Source organism: Labrus mixtus, chromosome 24 (assembly GCF_963584025.1).
Source record: "Labrus mixtus chromosome 24, fLabMix1.1, whole genome shotgun sequence".
Lineage (NCBI taxonomy): Eukaryota > Metazoa > Chordata > Actinopteri > Labriformes > Labridae > Labrus > Labrus mixtus.
In genome coordinates, this window is record NC_083635.1 from 6,867,831 (window position 1) to 6,883,460 (window position 15,630).

General features: G+C 45.5%; 1 protein-coding gene across 8 annotated transcripts; it reads left to right on the forward strand.

Moving 5' to 3' along the window:
• The first annotated feature begins 67 nt into the window (after nt 1-67).
• On the forward strand, nt 68-15,197 carry trak2 (trafficking protein, kinesin binding 2). Of its 8 annotated transcripts, XM_061032593.1 has the most exons (17): nt 68-176; nt 2,906-3,088; nt 3,356-3,541; nt 6,832-6,891; nt 7,466-7,542; nt 7,634-7,750; nt 8,128-8,346; nt 8,487-8,565; nt 8,675-8,805; nt 9,220-9,294; nt 9,852-9,995; nt 10,761-10,840; nt 10,982-11,128; nt 11,213-11,514; nt 11,633-12,163; nt 12,261-12,360; nt 12,514-15,171. In XM_061032593.1, exons 2-17 carry the CDS (start codon nt 3,034-3,036, stop codon nt 13,304-13,306), a joined length of 3,096 nt encoding a protein of 1,031 aa, XP_060888576.1. In that variant the 5' UTR covers nt 68-176; nt 2,906-3,033; the 3' UTR covers nt 13,307-15,171. The 8 variants fall into 8 exon arrangements, with proteins under 8 accessions (XP_060888576.1, XP_060888573.1, XP_060888575.1 ...); XM_061032590.1 differs by having other exon boundaries at nt 10,982-11,514; nt 12,514-15,197; XM_061032591.1 differs by lacking the exon at nt 68-176 and adding an exon at nt 1,448-1,575 and having other exon boundaries at nt 10,982-11,514; nt 12,514-15,197.
• The last annotated feature ends 433 nt before the right edge of the window (nt 15,198-15,630 follow it).

Consider the following 15,630-nt stretch of genomic DNA (forward strand, 5'->3'; position numbering starts at 1 on the left):
TTGACACAGATAATTGGCGCTCGATAAAAACGTCACCAAGCCGTTCTGTCGTGTCGCGTGATGATGACGCAGCTGGGGCTTCCTTCCCGTCTATTGTTAGAGGTGTTGTTGAAGGGGGAACGGGTACCGTGTGTGTCACTGGATTAACCCATGTTGTGGATTAACACCGACATAGGGTAAGTTTTATGAACATGTTCTTCAATATATTAAATGTTATTAGTATTTTTATGCTGCGTTGGCATTTGTTAGCTAGGTGGAGCAACACGGAAGCTGTCATCATAGGATAGCATGTAGCATGTTGAACGTGTATTCGGCCATTATTATAAATATTACCCATTTTCGACATACATTATAAACCATTGTTAACACCACAGGAACACAACCAGAAGAAGGATTTTGCACATGTAGGGATTTCTGGTAAATTCGGCACATAGAAGATCCACAAAGGAGGAGATGACAGTGGTTAACCAGCCTGGATTTGAAGATTTTAACAGGGGAAATGGAAACGTTTGTTGCCCATTTTTTAATATAAAAGACAGCATTTGATTGGGTGTAAGTGATGCCGAATTGAAGAGTAGCTGTTAAGGATTCATGCAAACATTTTAAATCGTGGTTACCTCGCTTGAGCTTTTGTTGAAAGTCAGAGCATTTCTAAAATCCAGTTTTTTCAAACGGAGATTCGCACTTTTCGCATAATTTGCACTTTTTCATATTTTGGGTGATGCATGATGAGATTGAATGTCTCCAGGTTTCTGTCTATGCTTTTTCAGGTCAATGTCCTCTTACCTTTTAAAAGCAAGCACTCACACTCTGTCCAGTCTGTTTCAGGTACGATTCAGGTTGGGTTTTTTTTTTTTAGGTTTGGATGCAAAGAATTCTTTGTTGTTTTTGACCTCAACTCATGCTGGAACATCAGGATGACAATTCCACTGCTGCACTTGTTGTGTGTCACACTGGATAGTGCTCAGCCCAGTCATGACGGGACACACAAATCTGCAGAGAGCTGATGCAAGCAGACAAATCCTCCGGGACAGCCGTGTTAAATATAATGCTGCTGTGTTTGTCTGTGTTGCACTGACTGCCCACGGCTGCTTTTCTACCGCTGTGCTGACATTTTACATCTTAATAATCTGTCACCTCCAATATTAAGCGGAGGGGTTTTTTTTTCAGTATGTGGGTCGGAATTTGATCCAAAGCCAGAAACAATGCAGGTTTTCTGTTTGACCTTGTCGAGAAGTTAAAGAAGCCCCTCGGACTAGAAACGCTTTTTATTTCTCAGATGCACGTCGACACAGGAACATCAGGCTGTGTCCTAAACAAGAATGTGTCTAGGGGGGGACGACTCACAGGCGCCTGGTCAACAACAGCCTTGCCATTTTTTTTATTTTTTTTAAATCAGGGTCAATTAAAAAGCTTGCATCAGAGAGAAGTTTCTTCTTCTCTCCACATTTCAAACACATGTCAGTAGCTGTTAAATTCAGCCCCACATGTATCAATATGTCCTGCGTGGAATTGCTCCTAGCTCCTGATGTGACTGTTATACCACTGGCATTGACTGACTGATATTAGAAACGGGTTAGCACACACACTGTATCTGCAAGGCCTCTAATAGTAAAAGTACATTAGCGTTGCGTGCGATACAGTAATCTCCTCCAAGCATCAGTGTTACGTAAGCTGCAGAGGATGAGGACTGTCTCTCTCCACAGGCGTGCACACGTTCACCCACCCGCATCCAAAACACACACACACACACACACACACACACAGACACACACGCACACGCTAATATGCATGTGTATGATATGTCTGCATGCACAGGCTTAGCAGTGAGGTCAGTGATGCACATGGTACTGGGGTGACCGTTATAATATCCTCTCTTTTATAAATTAAAGGAAAATTCTGCAGAATTTTTATTTTTGAAAGATTTTTTTTGTGCCTTTTAATGGAGAGATAGGACAGTAGAGAGAGAGAGTGGGGATTAACATGCGGGGAAAGGAGCCACAGGTGGGATTCGAACCTGGGCCACCCGCTTGGGGCGTACGCACTAACCACTGCGCCACCAGCGCCTCGAACATTCTGCAGATTTTAACCCTAATTTCAGAGTCAAGTGACTACTATTACTTAGCCTATATCAACACAATTTTGTTTCGTTTTTCGTGGCCCTGAAGTCTGGGGAAAATACCCACCGTGATGTCATAGTGATGTCATTGGGTGCTGTCTCAGTCAGTATAGACTTTTTGGGGGTTTTCACCCTAAAATCAGGATGCAGATTTTGAAAGATGTGACTGTTTAACATGCAATTTGGATCTGATGTAAGACGCGATCATATTGCATTATGGGAATTGTAGTTTGTTGGGAATCAGGGTATTTCCGCCTCTGCTGAAGTGATTTTCGATTATTCCTTTTTTCTTTTTTTTTCTTCAATCTGCGTCTCACAAGCTTTCTGACGTGACAGAAGTGCGACGCCACATCGCTGGGGTTCCCCTTTAATTATTTAGTGTAATGATGACAGCAGCAGCAGAAGGTTTACTAAAGCAACGCTGACAGTCTCACACTGTCCAGGAGCACGGCTCGTGTCCACAGCTGGCGTTTCATTCTCCTTATTATCCACTGTGAGCCCAGCTCTTTTTAAGAGAGAGGGTTTCCTGCCTCGTTCCTCCAGAGATAGTCAACAGGATGTGGGAGGGGTTGTGTTTAAACATCATGTGGAGAAGTGGAACGGGTACAGCAACCCGCCTGCTCTTGTCTGTAAAGTTACTGTGTATTCTTAATGACAGACCGGATGGTGGATAGAGTGGCACATATGACAATGAAGTGTTTATAAAGCAGAACAGTGTCGGCTTTAAATGTTAGCAACAGAAAGATGAATATCCTTTTTAATCTATTTTACTCTCTCTCTCTTCAGGTAAAGGTGTGTGCGGGCACCGCCCATCAGTGTCACACCAGGATGTGATGTCACAGCAGTAGCGGCTGCTGTTTTCTGTCCGGCTTTGCGTTTGCCACCCGATCCCCGCCCCGCACCAACGACAGAACATGTTTGAAGCCAAGCCCCGGGCAGTGGAAAAGAAGGAGTCCAGCACTGAGACAGGTAGAGTGTGTGTCTGGAAGCCCCGCCTTCTTGCGCCTGATGCTATAGTTAGCCTCGTGTGTCCCAGTAAACCAAATATTTATTCAAGTGGAAGAACACTGCCAGGGCTGAGAGTACACCACACACATTTAATTACTTCTTCCTCCCACAGGCCTGTAGTGTTGTGACCGCAGTAATGCATCTCTTCATCTTGGGAAATCCTCCTTAAACACTTTTTGTCGAGTAGTTCTGGATCCTGTGTGACGCTCTCGGTCTTGTAACCCACAGACGAGGGTCTGGGCAGCAGCGGGAGGAACTATGGCTCCGGCTCGCTGGGCTCCAGCTCGGCCTGCTCAGTCTACCTGTCGGACAGCCAGGACTGGGCGGTCTCCCCGAGCTGCTCCCCGGACGAACCCCCCGGCCAGCACACCGCCATCTCCCCCATGCTGGCCGAGGAGACTTTCCGCTACATGAGTAAGTGTTTTTTTTTTTTTTTTGAATACGTAGAATGACTGGTTTCCATTCCCTAGCTTTTTCTGTTTTCTGTCATTTTTCGGCTCTCTTGTGATTGGCCGACATCGGAGAGCAGATGGTGGGCCTAGCCTGTCCCGCTGCATTCAACACGTGAGGGATTCATGTCATACTGCGCACATCCCCTTCAATTACAATGACGGGGATTTAGCATGGATATTATTTGCCACGGGGTTGCACTGAAAGTGTGTGTGTGTGTGTGAGAGAGAGAGGGAAAGAGAGAGAGAGGGAGGGAGGGAGGGAGGGAGGGAGGGAGGGAGTCAGACAGTGAGCAGGAGGAATTCAGTCATCCAGCCGGAGTTTAAGTGTGGCCGATTTTAAAGCCAGGGAGTCACGGGGACAGCGAGTGATGAGGAGGAGGAGGAGGAGGGGGGGGAGGCGGGCAGAGTTGAAAGACAGAGCATGAAGAGAGGACGGCAAAAGAGACGAATCAGAACATGCCGGTTTTAAACATCCACAATGAGGAGGTTTACGACGACTTCGCGGTGGAAGGTGAGCAAGGGAGTGTGTGTGTGTTTGTGTGTGTGTAACAGAGAGGAAGACATGTGAGCCGGTGTGACTTCAGAAAGGGTCTGCAAGGTCAAGCTGAATGTGAGTGCATGGGAAAGTGTGTGTATACTGTATTGAGTGTGTGTGTGTGCGCTTAGAGAGACAGGAAGTCTGAATGAATGTGTTTACAATCAAAGAAGTCGTGCGATGCAGGAGCTGCAGCTTCCTGTCAGTGTTTTTCACAACTTTTAACGCCTGCACATGCGACAGAAGGGGGAGGGGGGGGCAGGGGATACAGTAAGGGAGTCTACGTGTCATGCACTGGGTGAAGCATTTGCTCCACTTATGAAGTGATAAATAGATGCAGCAGCAGCCTATAAATAGTGTGTGATGCCCGTGCAGAGACCTGGCATTGTAACATCTGAATGCACCCTGGTTGTCTCGCGGTTTGTGTTGCACATTAAATACTCATTAGATGGACGCAAATCAAGAGGACAGCCTTGATGGATAGTCGGTGAAAAACAAAGACATTTATGTAAATTCTTTGTCACTGAGGGTTGCCACTGTGTTAAGACGCTGTTTAAACAGCTCATATGACACAATGCTACGCTATAGCGTTCCCTTTTTGTGTCCTGTTGTGAAATCAGAAGAAGGAGCTGTCTAATGCTGACCTCCCACCTGCCTGAAGTTTCTGCTTAAACAGCAGAAATAAGATATCAGCCGGCTTTCAGTACTTTTTTATTCTCTGACCTCAAACTTGAAGTGCCCCGCCCCGCCCTGATACGATCTCCTCCTTTTTATCGAAGCTCATCTTCTGTGCCATATTTTTGCTTTTATTGGATAGTGGTAGCCGTAGATACCGATAGTAAATGCAGGGGGAGAGTGGAGGCGATGACTCGCAGACAAAGCGGCCGAAGGTTGTAACTGATTCAAGAGGAATCGGCAACTTTACATCATCCAGGTGAGCACCCATCCGGATCCGATTTCCACAAAACCACTTCAGGGGGAAAAAGGCGGAAGAAGAACTTTGGAAGTACAACACCAAAAGTCATTGAAATGTAATCGTAGTTTTTTGTTTTGTATCTGTTCTGATGTGCCTAACTTTCACGTTTGGTTCATTAAAACACATTTAGGCTTTTCAACTTTGCTTTATAACATCCCATATAACCCACATGTTGTCCCTGCAGCAGCTCGAGTAGACCGGTCTAAAAATCTCTGCAGGATCATAATGTCATAAAGTTTCTCTTTACAGGTCCACCTTGACTATTGCAGTGTGTGTGTGTGTGTGTGTGTGTGCTCCATGCATCAAGTACACATTTTATGACTTATTGGATTTTGTGTCTGTGCAGATCTTTGAGGTCAGAGGTCAGTCACTGTGTGTGATGTAGCAGAATTTAGCTTTACATGCAGTCTGTAGTGGACAATGGGAATGTTCACACACTCTGCCCAGTAGGTAAAGATAAATGTAGATCTGTGTGTGTGTGTGTGTGTGCTGATTCACGACTGTACAGTGAGATTAGAAATCAGTGCATTGTGCATGTCTCCCTGCTTATGACAAAGATAGCTCTGTTGGGAAGGAGGTTATTTTTAGTCTTCGCTTTGCCCGGAGGGGAGAGCAGTGTCCAGATCCAGAGGTCACTGTTGGCTTCAGATTACTGGACGACTGATCTCATCCATTAAGAGCAGCTGCTTCACTTTCTTTCTTCGCTTTCAAGTACTGACTGACTGATGCTTTTAATTCCCACTTGGAAAAAAATTTGATCATGTTCATCGTTCAATACACAAAAGCAGAGAGGGAAAAGTAAAAGATGGGCAATGTTGTGGAAATGAATACTTTACCGTTACTAAGTTCCATTTCTCATACTGTACACATTCTGTTGTTGTTGTTTTCTTGTAATTTGTGTTGTTGCAAAGGTGTCTTATGTGGGATAAACCATCAAAAACATATGGTAAATAGAGGTTGTCGCGGTTGCGCTTAAACTGATTTAGCCAACATGGAGGCAAACCACCGCAACCGCATGTGAAGTCACCTTTTTGGAGACATTTCGTGTTACAGCCACACGAGAAAGAACCAGCGGATTAAAATGAAGTGCCAAAAATATCCCCGTGAAATGAGGAAACGCCTTGCAAGTATGTATTCAAAAGCCAAATGGTAGTTGATTCTGGTGATACCTGCTTTGTTTCAGCACCAGGCGCTGTCCATTGTTGCAGACCCCTAATTCACAAACAAATTAGCTAAATAAATAAAAAGGGGGTGGGTTGCTATGACCCACCCTGAATCATCGAGGGGGAATTCCTTCACCGCGACAGCCCTAATGAATCATCTCTGCCGCTAAAAGGAAATTACAAATTTAGGTCTCAGTGGTCAGAAAATGCTACATTGGGGTGAAGAGTTAGGAGTGTGTCCTCTGGCTTCTTGGTTTAAAGCAATGTTTCAATGATTAGAGATGCTATTCTCTTCAAACAGGTGCGAGTGGGAGCAGTGCAGCGCTGGTGACACCCACTCAGGTGCTCAAAAAGGACCGCACTAACTGATGTGTTAAATTCTCTGATTCTCAACAAACTAATGTTTCTAAATGAGGTTGATGTATTGGTGCTGTAGCTTGTATCCTCTGCTTTGTCCTTCTTCTTCTCCTCCTTTACCTGCTGCCTCTCTCTGCTTCATCTTTCTCTCTTTTTGTCCCTTTTTTATCCCAAAACACGCCCGTTCACCTTTTGAACTCTCCCCTTCTTTTCTCTCTCAGCGTATTTTGCTTTGGAGCCATCCTCTTATCCCCACCCCGGCTCTCAGAGCCTCTCCAAAGGTATCCTTCCCATCTCTTTCTGCCTGTTCTGCTCTGCAAATTTAATCACTTACTGTAGCTCCAGTGTGAGAGAGGGGCTTCGATCTAGAACCCATACGTAGCCAAAGACCTGCAGCCCCTTTCTGTTTTTGTTCCCTTTTTGCATGTAGTTGCAGCAGACAAGGGATTTGTGTAGTATAAGTCTTCTGTCTGCCACTGTGTACAGCTTGTAGTCCTGCAGCATGATACAAAATACATTGAGACCATTAACAAGCGAAAGGCCACATTGTGGAGCTAGGTAGTTCAATGACATTAGTAAGCAATTTGATTAGTAGAATTTAGCAATATACCTGACTTCCTGACCATCTTATATGGTACTGTATGGTAATATGCTGCTACAGTAACTATGCACTCTTTGTACGAGTGGCTGCTCGTGTTGTTGGTGGTCATTGTCGCATGCTTCAGGAGAGTGTGCATTAGTTTAGAGTGGAATGCTGTTTGTGTTTAGAGTTCATTTGATGAGCAGAAGTATGCACCAAGATTGCATGTGTGTATTTGTCCCCTAAAAGTAAAGTACAACTTTTTCTTTACCCAGTTCTTAGCGGGGACCGCGTGGAGCAGATGACCAAGACGTACAATGACGTTGAAGTGGTCACACACCTTTTGGCTGAGGTGGGTATTCTCTCTCTCCCCCTTTTGTGATAATTGATTCAATTTAAACAAGGCAGCATCTAATTGGCTGATTGTGGTTCTTACTGTACAGCGGGACAGAGACTTGGAACTGGCAGCTAGGATTGGTCAGTCCCTGCTGCAAAGGAACCACCTGCTGCAGGAACGCAACGAGGCCTTAGAGGAACAGCTGGCACAAACCCTGGACCAGGTATGTTATCCATGCTGGTCAATTTCTTTTCATAATTTAAGAGATTTGTGTTTTATTTTCATTAGATTTTGATGTATATCACAGTGTCTTCTGCATACAATCGTACAAAAAAAAAGTAATGGCCCTAAACTTGTTCCTTGTGGTACACCCTTTGCAAAACTTTCTGAATTGAAAAGAAGCTCCAGTGAATAAGTATTATGAAGATGATTAAAACTGAACACAATGCACCAAATACACCCCTGTAAAGAATATAAATTGGGAGTTTTTCATTTAAAGAAACTTACATTTTTGAGCTTTGCTCTATTAATATCAGGAATCTACAAATAGGAGAGTCAAACATTGGGGTCTCTCTTACCGAATTTTCAACTCTTGTTCAGGTTCATCAGGTGCAGCATGAGCTCAGTAAGAAGGACGAGTTACTGCGGATGGTGTCCAGCGCCACGGAGGAGAGCGAGACCGACTCCAGTGCCTCCACGCCCCTGCGGCAGCCTCCGCTGCCAGGGTCAACCACCGCCACCGCAGCACTCAGCCAGCTGGAGTCTCTGCACGGCAAGTTGCAGGATCTGGAGGAGGAGAACCTGATGTTGAGGTCTGAGGTATGAGTCATCTGTATGACCCTGAAAGTATAGTGTAATGCCACACACAAAGAGGAAGGGTTTGACCTTCAGGCTAGTCTTTGTACGCTCATACAAGGTCACAGTATGTGGATTGTAAACTCTCTACATCTACACTCCAGGCATGTCAACTCAAGAGAGACACCATATGCTTTGAAGAGAAGGAGCAGCAGCTCGTAAGCGACTGTGTCAAGGAGCTCCGTGAGTGAAATTTGCACACGTTCACACTCAAAAAGACACAAAAGAGACAAAAGAAGGTCGAGTTCCACTCTTTGATGTGTGTTTGTGTGATGTGTGTTTTCTTTTTCAGGTGAGTCCAACGGCCAGATGGTTTCTCTGACGGAAGAATTGTCTCAGAAGAACGAGGAGCTGCTCAGACACCAGGAGGAAATCGCTCAGCTGCTCTCCCAGATAGTAGAGCTGCAACACAGAGTGAAAGAGGTGAGAGCAGGAGGAGGGGGGGGGGGAGACCACCACCCCCAAAATAACAGAGCCTAGGCCCGCCCCTGTCCTGGGAGGTAGTTAAGACCTGACACCTGTGGTGGTCTTGGAATTTTACTTGGGATTTTGTGGTTCTTATTTGGTACTTGACTCAGGACTTAAAGGTCTTTACTTGGTACCTGGTGGTCTTAGATTGGGATTTGTACTTGGGTCTTGATGGTCCTGATGTTGAATTCTGTTGTTTCGATTCACACCAACAAGAGTAAAAGACAGAAAATCATTCTGTACATAGATCACTGGACTTCATGACCCTACAGAGCAACTGTGATTTATTATTAGTGTAATGAAAGATGTGATGTGTTAAAACGTGTGTGTCTGTGATTAAATGCTTCATTGTGTGTCGTTTGAACACAGCTGGCTCTGGAGAAGGAGGAGCTGAGGATCCACCTGCAGGCCTCCAAAGATGCTCAGAGACAGCTCACAGCAGAGGTACGATCTTTCACTGGCAGCGCCCATTTCCACACGCAAAAACAATGCAGTTCAGCGTTTTCAGCGCTCAGCATCTTAACCGCTGCGCTGTTGATGACGCTTTTTCCCTCACCAACCAATCAAAATCAAGAAGGGGGCAGGACTTCTGAGAGAACTGAGTCGTCTTTTTAAGGGGTCTAGAGCTGCTGCTGATGCCAGGACTTGATTCCTTTACATTATTGTTTTTTTCTTGTCGATATTCCTCTTTACAAGTACAGCAAATATTTCTCACACAGAGCTATCTGAAACAGACCTAAGGGTCACTACAGAGGGATGTGAACGTTAGCTTTGGTAACCTAGCAACAGTAAGCACTGTAAACTGAGGCCATGAGTTAAAAAGGGCTGTTAATGGACACAGGCTCTAAACTGGTTTCACATTTAAAGTGGTTACATGTAAAACCTCAGCTCTTTTGGTGTGTAGCTTCACACATGCATTTTGGTGATATATATTCTGTGATAGTGACAAAAACACTGCTTATCTAGATTAAATGTGGTTATTTGATTTTGTCTGTGTGCAGCTGGACGAGTTGGCCGACAGGAATGCCGAGTGTTTGGAGATGCTCCATGAATCCCAGGAGGTGATCAGAGAGCTGCGCAATAAAAACAATCCCTCTGCCGGCATGCGGAGGCACCTCTCCTACGGCCTCTCCTCCTACCCCATGGTGAGAGAAAAAAAACGCTCTGAAGTTTTATGAAGTAGAACTGAGACCTAAGAGCTGAGACGCAGACATACAATGAATTCCTTTAAATGAAGTCGCAATCCACTGAAAAACAATAAAAAATGGAAGTTTCTGGATGTTGATATGTGCCTCTAAACTCCTTTACAACTGTAACCTGACGTTATAAATTGTAGTACGACGCAGTTCAAAGTGTAATATACCTTGGTCTCATAGTGATGCTTTTATGGGGAAGTTTTATTTACGCACATTAAAGAAGCATTAAATATATTTTCATTTGATGAATATTTGTCATGCACACAGCAACTTTTGGTCATTTTGTGGATTATCATTTAAAATCGGATGGCAGCAAGCACCAGAATCCCCCTTTGCTACTCACCCCTATATTTCAGTGTATTGACATGGGTGTTTGTCAAGCATTACTTTGGTTTAAATCATCTTCACAATACTTAATCGGTGTAGCTTCTTTTCAATTCAGCTAGTTGAATTAAAGTTTTGCAAAGGGTGTACCACAAGGAACAAGTTTAGGGCCATTTACTTTTTGAACCCCGATAACTAATCAGCTGCAAGTTAGGAGTGGCCATTATCACTGATGTGATGGCCGCAGATAGAGGCCTTACAAGCTAAAAATATCCTGAGAAACAGACCCAGCTCTTGACCTATAAGAATCCCTCAAAAGGTGTCTTTGTTTGTTTGCAAGAAACCCGCCAAGATGACCTTTAAACGGGTTGTGTTTATGTGTTTGTGCAGGACTCCTTAGCTGCAGAGATCGAGGGCACCATGAGAAGAGAGCTGAGTGTTGAGGAGGAGAGCACCTTTAAGGACCAAAGGTAAGTCACTCAGGACTACTAGGCGTAATGTATCATATGTGCTGGTTTGGTTTTTACTTCTTTGGTGAACCTTTTGGACGGATTTAAATGGGAACCTCATGGGAATAGAAAACATTTGTTTCCAACCTCTACTCTCTGCAGAGTATCTCAGAAACGAGTTTTCCAAACAGTCCGCTCCATCAACGCCTCGGCCTCAACATCACGTCCAGCTTCAGCCACGCCTCCTATCCCGGGCTCAGGTCAGAGCTCCCTGGTGATGACCGCCCAGCCTTTCCAGTCCAATCAGAGGTACGTTCAAAACAACCTTGCTTCATGTTCTGCACTTACATTTTTCAGCAATTTTTTGATTTATTTATGTCTTTTTTTTGCAAGGGAGGAGGTGCGACTGGGGCAGCCGGGCTGTCCAGGTGGGAACGACCTCAACAGAGCGCTGCATCGCCTGTCCCTGCGGCGGCAGAACTTCCTGTGCGAGCGTCAGTTTTTCCAGGCGGAGCGCGAGAAGAAGCTGCATGCGCTGGCGGGAGCGGAGGCGGACGGCGGAGAGGGCAGCGGTTACAGCTCGCCGATGGGCAGCGTGCACTCCTCGTTCTCCAACCTGTCCGAGCTCTCGTTCGGCTCCTGCATTTTCAAAACCTTCCTGCCCGAGAAGCTTCAGATCGTCAAACCCATGGAAGGTAGAACCACACAATACCACAGCGTAAACTTTGTTCTTTCAAAGAGAGGACCCACTGGAGGTGCTTCAAATTGCTGAGAATTTCTTTCATTCTTAAAATGATGTAATTTCTGTGCCAGGTTCACTGACGCTTCATCACTGGCAGCAGCTAGCCCAACCACACCTTGCCACCATCTTGGACCCCCACCCTGGAGTGGTGACCAAGGGTTTCTGCCCGTTGGCTCAGGATGCAGTCTACCGCCTGTCTGACATGGAGGAGGACGTGGAGGAGGAGGAGGAGGAGGAGGAGCTCAGAAGGATCAGCGATGTGGAGAAGGGGGCGGCTGAGCAGGGAAAGGAAGATGAGGACGAGGAGGAGGAGGAAGGCGGGATCACCTTTAAGGTGCACTGTTCTTCAACGCCGGAGGAGAGGAGAGACAGGAAGCAGCCGGTGTCACCTCTACCCGTCCTGCCTGTCTCCCCAACCCTGACGACATCACCTCGAACACCCGCCTCTTCCCCCTCCACCAGATCAGACCTCTGCCTCACCCCTGCATCCTGTCCTATAACTGAGAAATCCAGCCAATCAGCTCAGCCCATTCCAGTAGCCTGCACAGCCGTGGTCCAATCACAAATTATCACCTCAACATCTACAACAACGTCTTCCTCTGGTACAAACGACTTAAAAAGTCATGCAGAAATAAAACAAGATAAGTGCATTTTATTGCTGTTATATCAGATTTCTCATCCCTGATTTGTTGTGTTCAGTCCACCATCCAGGGAAGTGTCAGAGCTCCACCTTCTCCACCTACACCTTTACAACCTGTCGCATCCTGCACCCTAGTGATGTCACACAAGTCACCACCAGGTATGTTTTCAAAGGATGAAGAGAACTCGTTTTTTGAAGCCTTAAAGGGACAGTACCCTCCAAACTCTGTAAATACAGATATTTCAACTTAATGTCTGTGTTGGGCACAAAGGTCTCTTTCCTCAGTTTGTCTCTTGTCTTTTTATTCTTTAGTTCTCAGTCGTCCATCATGGCCAACACACCCAGCTCCATGAGAACAGGTCCCAGCACCCCTGTGACGCCTTGCAGACTGAGCCTGGGCGACTCCTTCCCCCCTCGTCGGGCTCCTGCCGCCCCATGCGGTCTGGCCAAGCTGGTCCTGGAGAGAGGCATTTCTGCACAAATCTCCACCGACACTCCTCCTCCATCCCCCAAACCCACAGCGCGGCAGCCTCTCTTCCGCCTCCTCCCGAGCACGCCCCCTAACTCGCCTTCCCACTCACCCACTCCCTCCCCGGTGCCCACAGAGTCCCGCCAGCACTCAGCTGATAACTTCTTAGCCTCGCGGCCCGCTGAGCTTTTTCTCCAGGACGTTTACGGGTTAAATCTCGGTCGCGCTCCACACCCTGACCTACCGAGCCCGAACCAGGAAATCCCAGTCCATGCCCCGCCCCCTAAGCCAGGCCGAGCGAGGCCTGACCCAGGCAATGTCGGCCTTGTGGAGAGGCTGCGACGACTCGGCTTCACCAAGGTTCTCCAGGGCGTGGAGTCGGACGCTTCAGTGCCTCGACAGGATTCTTCAACTTTTGTGTCAGCGAGCGGGGGAAGTCTATTGGACGGCCTGAGGCGCAACCAAAGCCTCCCTGCCATGATTGGCGCCCGAGCGGGGAAGTCGGCCAGTATCCCAACACCTCCTCCTCACCCCACAACTCTGGCCCTGCCTCCACCGTCCTGGGGGAACCTCAAAGAACGCAGACGGCACCTTGGTTCCCTCTCACATGCCTCGTCCAGTTCGGCGAAACGCTGATAAGAGAAAAGGTGGATAGACTCAAAGGGACACACTCCAGAACTTGAACCTGTTCTTTTGCCTTTTGGAGAGAGGTGTTGGGGCATCTGGTGGGCAGAACAATCCCTCCTTTTTAAAACTTTTAAGCACAATTTAACTAAACTGACTGTTTTTAGTGATACTGCAGTGTCTATGTGTGTAGATGTGTGTAGTTGTTTAGGCCTTAGTTTGCCTCTGAGCATGTTTTTCAGCTCTCGGTACCCTCTGAGTCATGTATAAATCTTAATAGGGTTATTTAGTTCTCCTGTGAGACTCTGGATGCTCTGGAAAAGGAAGATAAGGTTTGGGAAGGATAACATGTAAGTAGACGAAGGTTTGTGGATGTGGATAAGAAATGAAAAGGAGGTTAAGGTAAGGGTATAAAAAGGTCTTGGTATGTTCATTCATGTCAAAGGAGAAAGAAAGTAGAAGGCAAAGAGAGAGTGGGCATCCAGAGTTTTGCTTTCAAGGGCTTGTTCTGTATGGGTTGGAAAAGCTTTAGATGGGAAAAGAACAGTATCGTCTGCAAAGAAAATCTCCGACAAAAGAAAAGGGGTTTCTACATGCTAGCTGGCTTAACAGTTTACTGCCAGCCAGACTCAAACTATTGTCAGACCTTGCTATTAACATCGTCATGATTTTCTAGTAGTGAACAATACGAGGATGTCTGGTAACCGTCCATGTGCCGTGCGCCTTCTCCCCCTCCCCCCTGCTCTCTCGCGTGTGCAGAACTCGCGCTACAGGTCCCAGCATGCACCTGTCAGCAGGCTGAAGGCAAAATCAGATCACAGGTATAGGAGATCTGGTCCATGTGTTTTTGTAATCGTACGAGGCCTTAAGTAGAAGCCAGCGCTGTTACGATTTGAGTTCCTGTAAAGCCATGTTTGTATTTATTTGTTGCACTCAACGGGGTTGGAAGGTTGTGGTGAGTTCAAGGGGTCACTGCTTGCTTGGGAGCGTTTCAGCACGGCCCTAGGCCCTTAAAAGGACAAACGGGAATTTGATTTTGATTGATTGAATTTGAGGCCAGTGGAACCTTAAAATTAGGAGGGAAATCCATTAACACATCATTTTAATTGTAAAGCTGGGGGGGTTAGGGTAAGGGGTAAAATCTTTTTTTTTTTTATGAATGGTTGGTCCTGTGTTTAAAATGTGTCTCTGGGATATATAGTACTGACATTGACCAGCAGGTGGGAGTATTCCCATAGAAAGGTAAGAAGCATACTAATGTGACATGTTTAAATCCAAGGTTAAGAGTGATGCTTAACCCTATCCTTCCCAACGCTCACCTGTCCAACCAACGCCTCCTAAACAGCTAATGCACTTTTACTATTTTTATTATTAATATTATTCTGAAGTCTGTTTTACTGACACCACTGTTTGAAGTATTATAATACTAACATTTTAGTGAGAAAACTAGCATATGTGTAACAATGTCTGCTAACATTACATTATGACATGAAGGTTTAATATATTTAGCACTTTTTTTTGCGTTTTTGCTTCACAAGGGAATTCAAATCAGCCAAAATGTTCTATAAAGGAGAAATGGAATACTCTGGTTTACACGTGTATGCTAAATACCTATGCCATATTGAACAAAGAAAGAAGCTACATCTTTTTTTTTTTTTGTTTAGTGTGTTCGTAGGCTTGGCATTAAGGACAGAAGGCACACACAAACTGTTCATGTATTTTTAGATATCTTGTAGTTGCCATCCCTCCTCTAGTGAAGCAGGAGTTTCAGGCTTGGCTTTCTTTCCTGTGATCGCTTTGTGCCTCCCTTTCAATATCATGATCCTCTGTAAACTACTCATGGCTATTATTCAGTTGCCTCTTCTTTTTTTTTTTTTTAAATAAATCGATGGAAACAAAACAACTGAGTTGTCCACTAATTTATTATTACTAACAGAAATTGTTTCCCCAAAAATGCACAAAGAGAAAAGATTCAAACAGATCTATTTATTAAATGACTGGGATTGATACAGCTGGGTGTTTACTGAATAATAAACTTACTGATGTATTTTCTTAGCTTGCACAAACTATGGACAGGGGCGTATCAGAGGGGTGTCATGGGATGGAGCCCCCTAGAAATCTAATTGGCCACCCCAAAAATTCTAAACTTGAATTGGCCATTTGCCATGTCAGACATGGGACTTATGTCAAAACCAACTATTAGGCCTTTTTTTTTTTTGCAAAGGCTGCGAGTATTTTCCTTGAAGTCAGTACCCCAGTTAGGCCACCCCACTCAAAAATTTTAAGATTGTTAAAATTTCAAATTGAACAAATCTATGAGTTTACAGACACAGCAA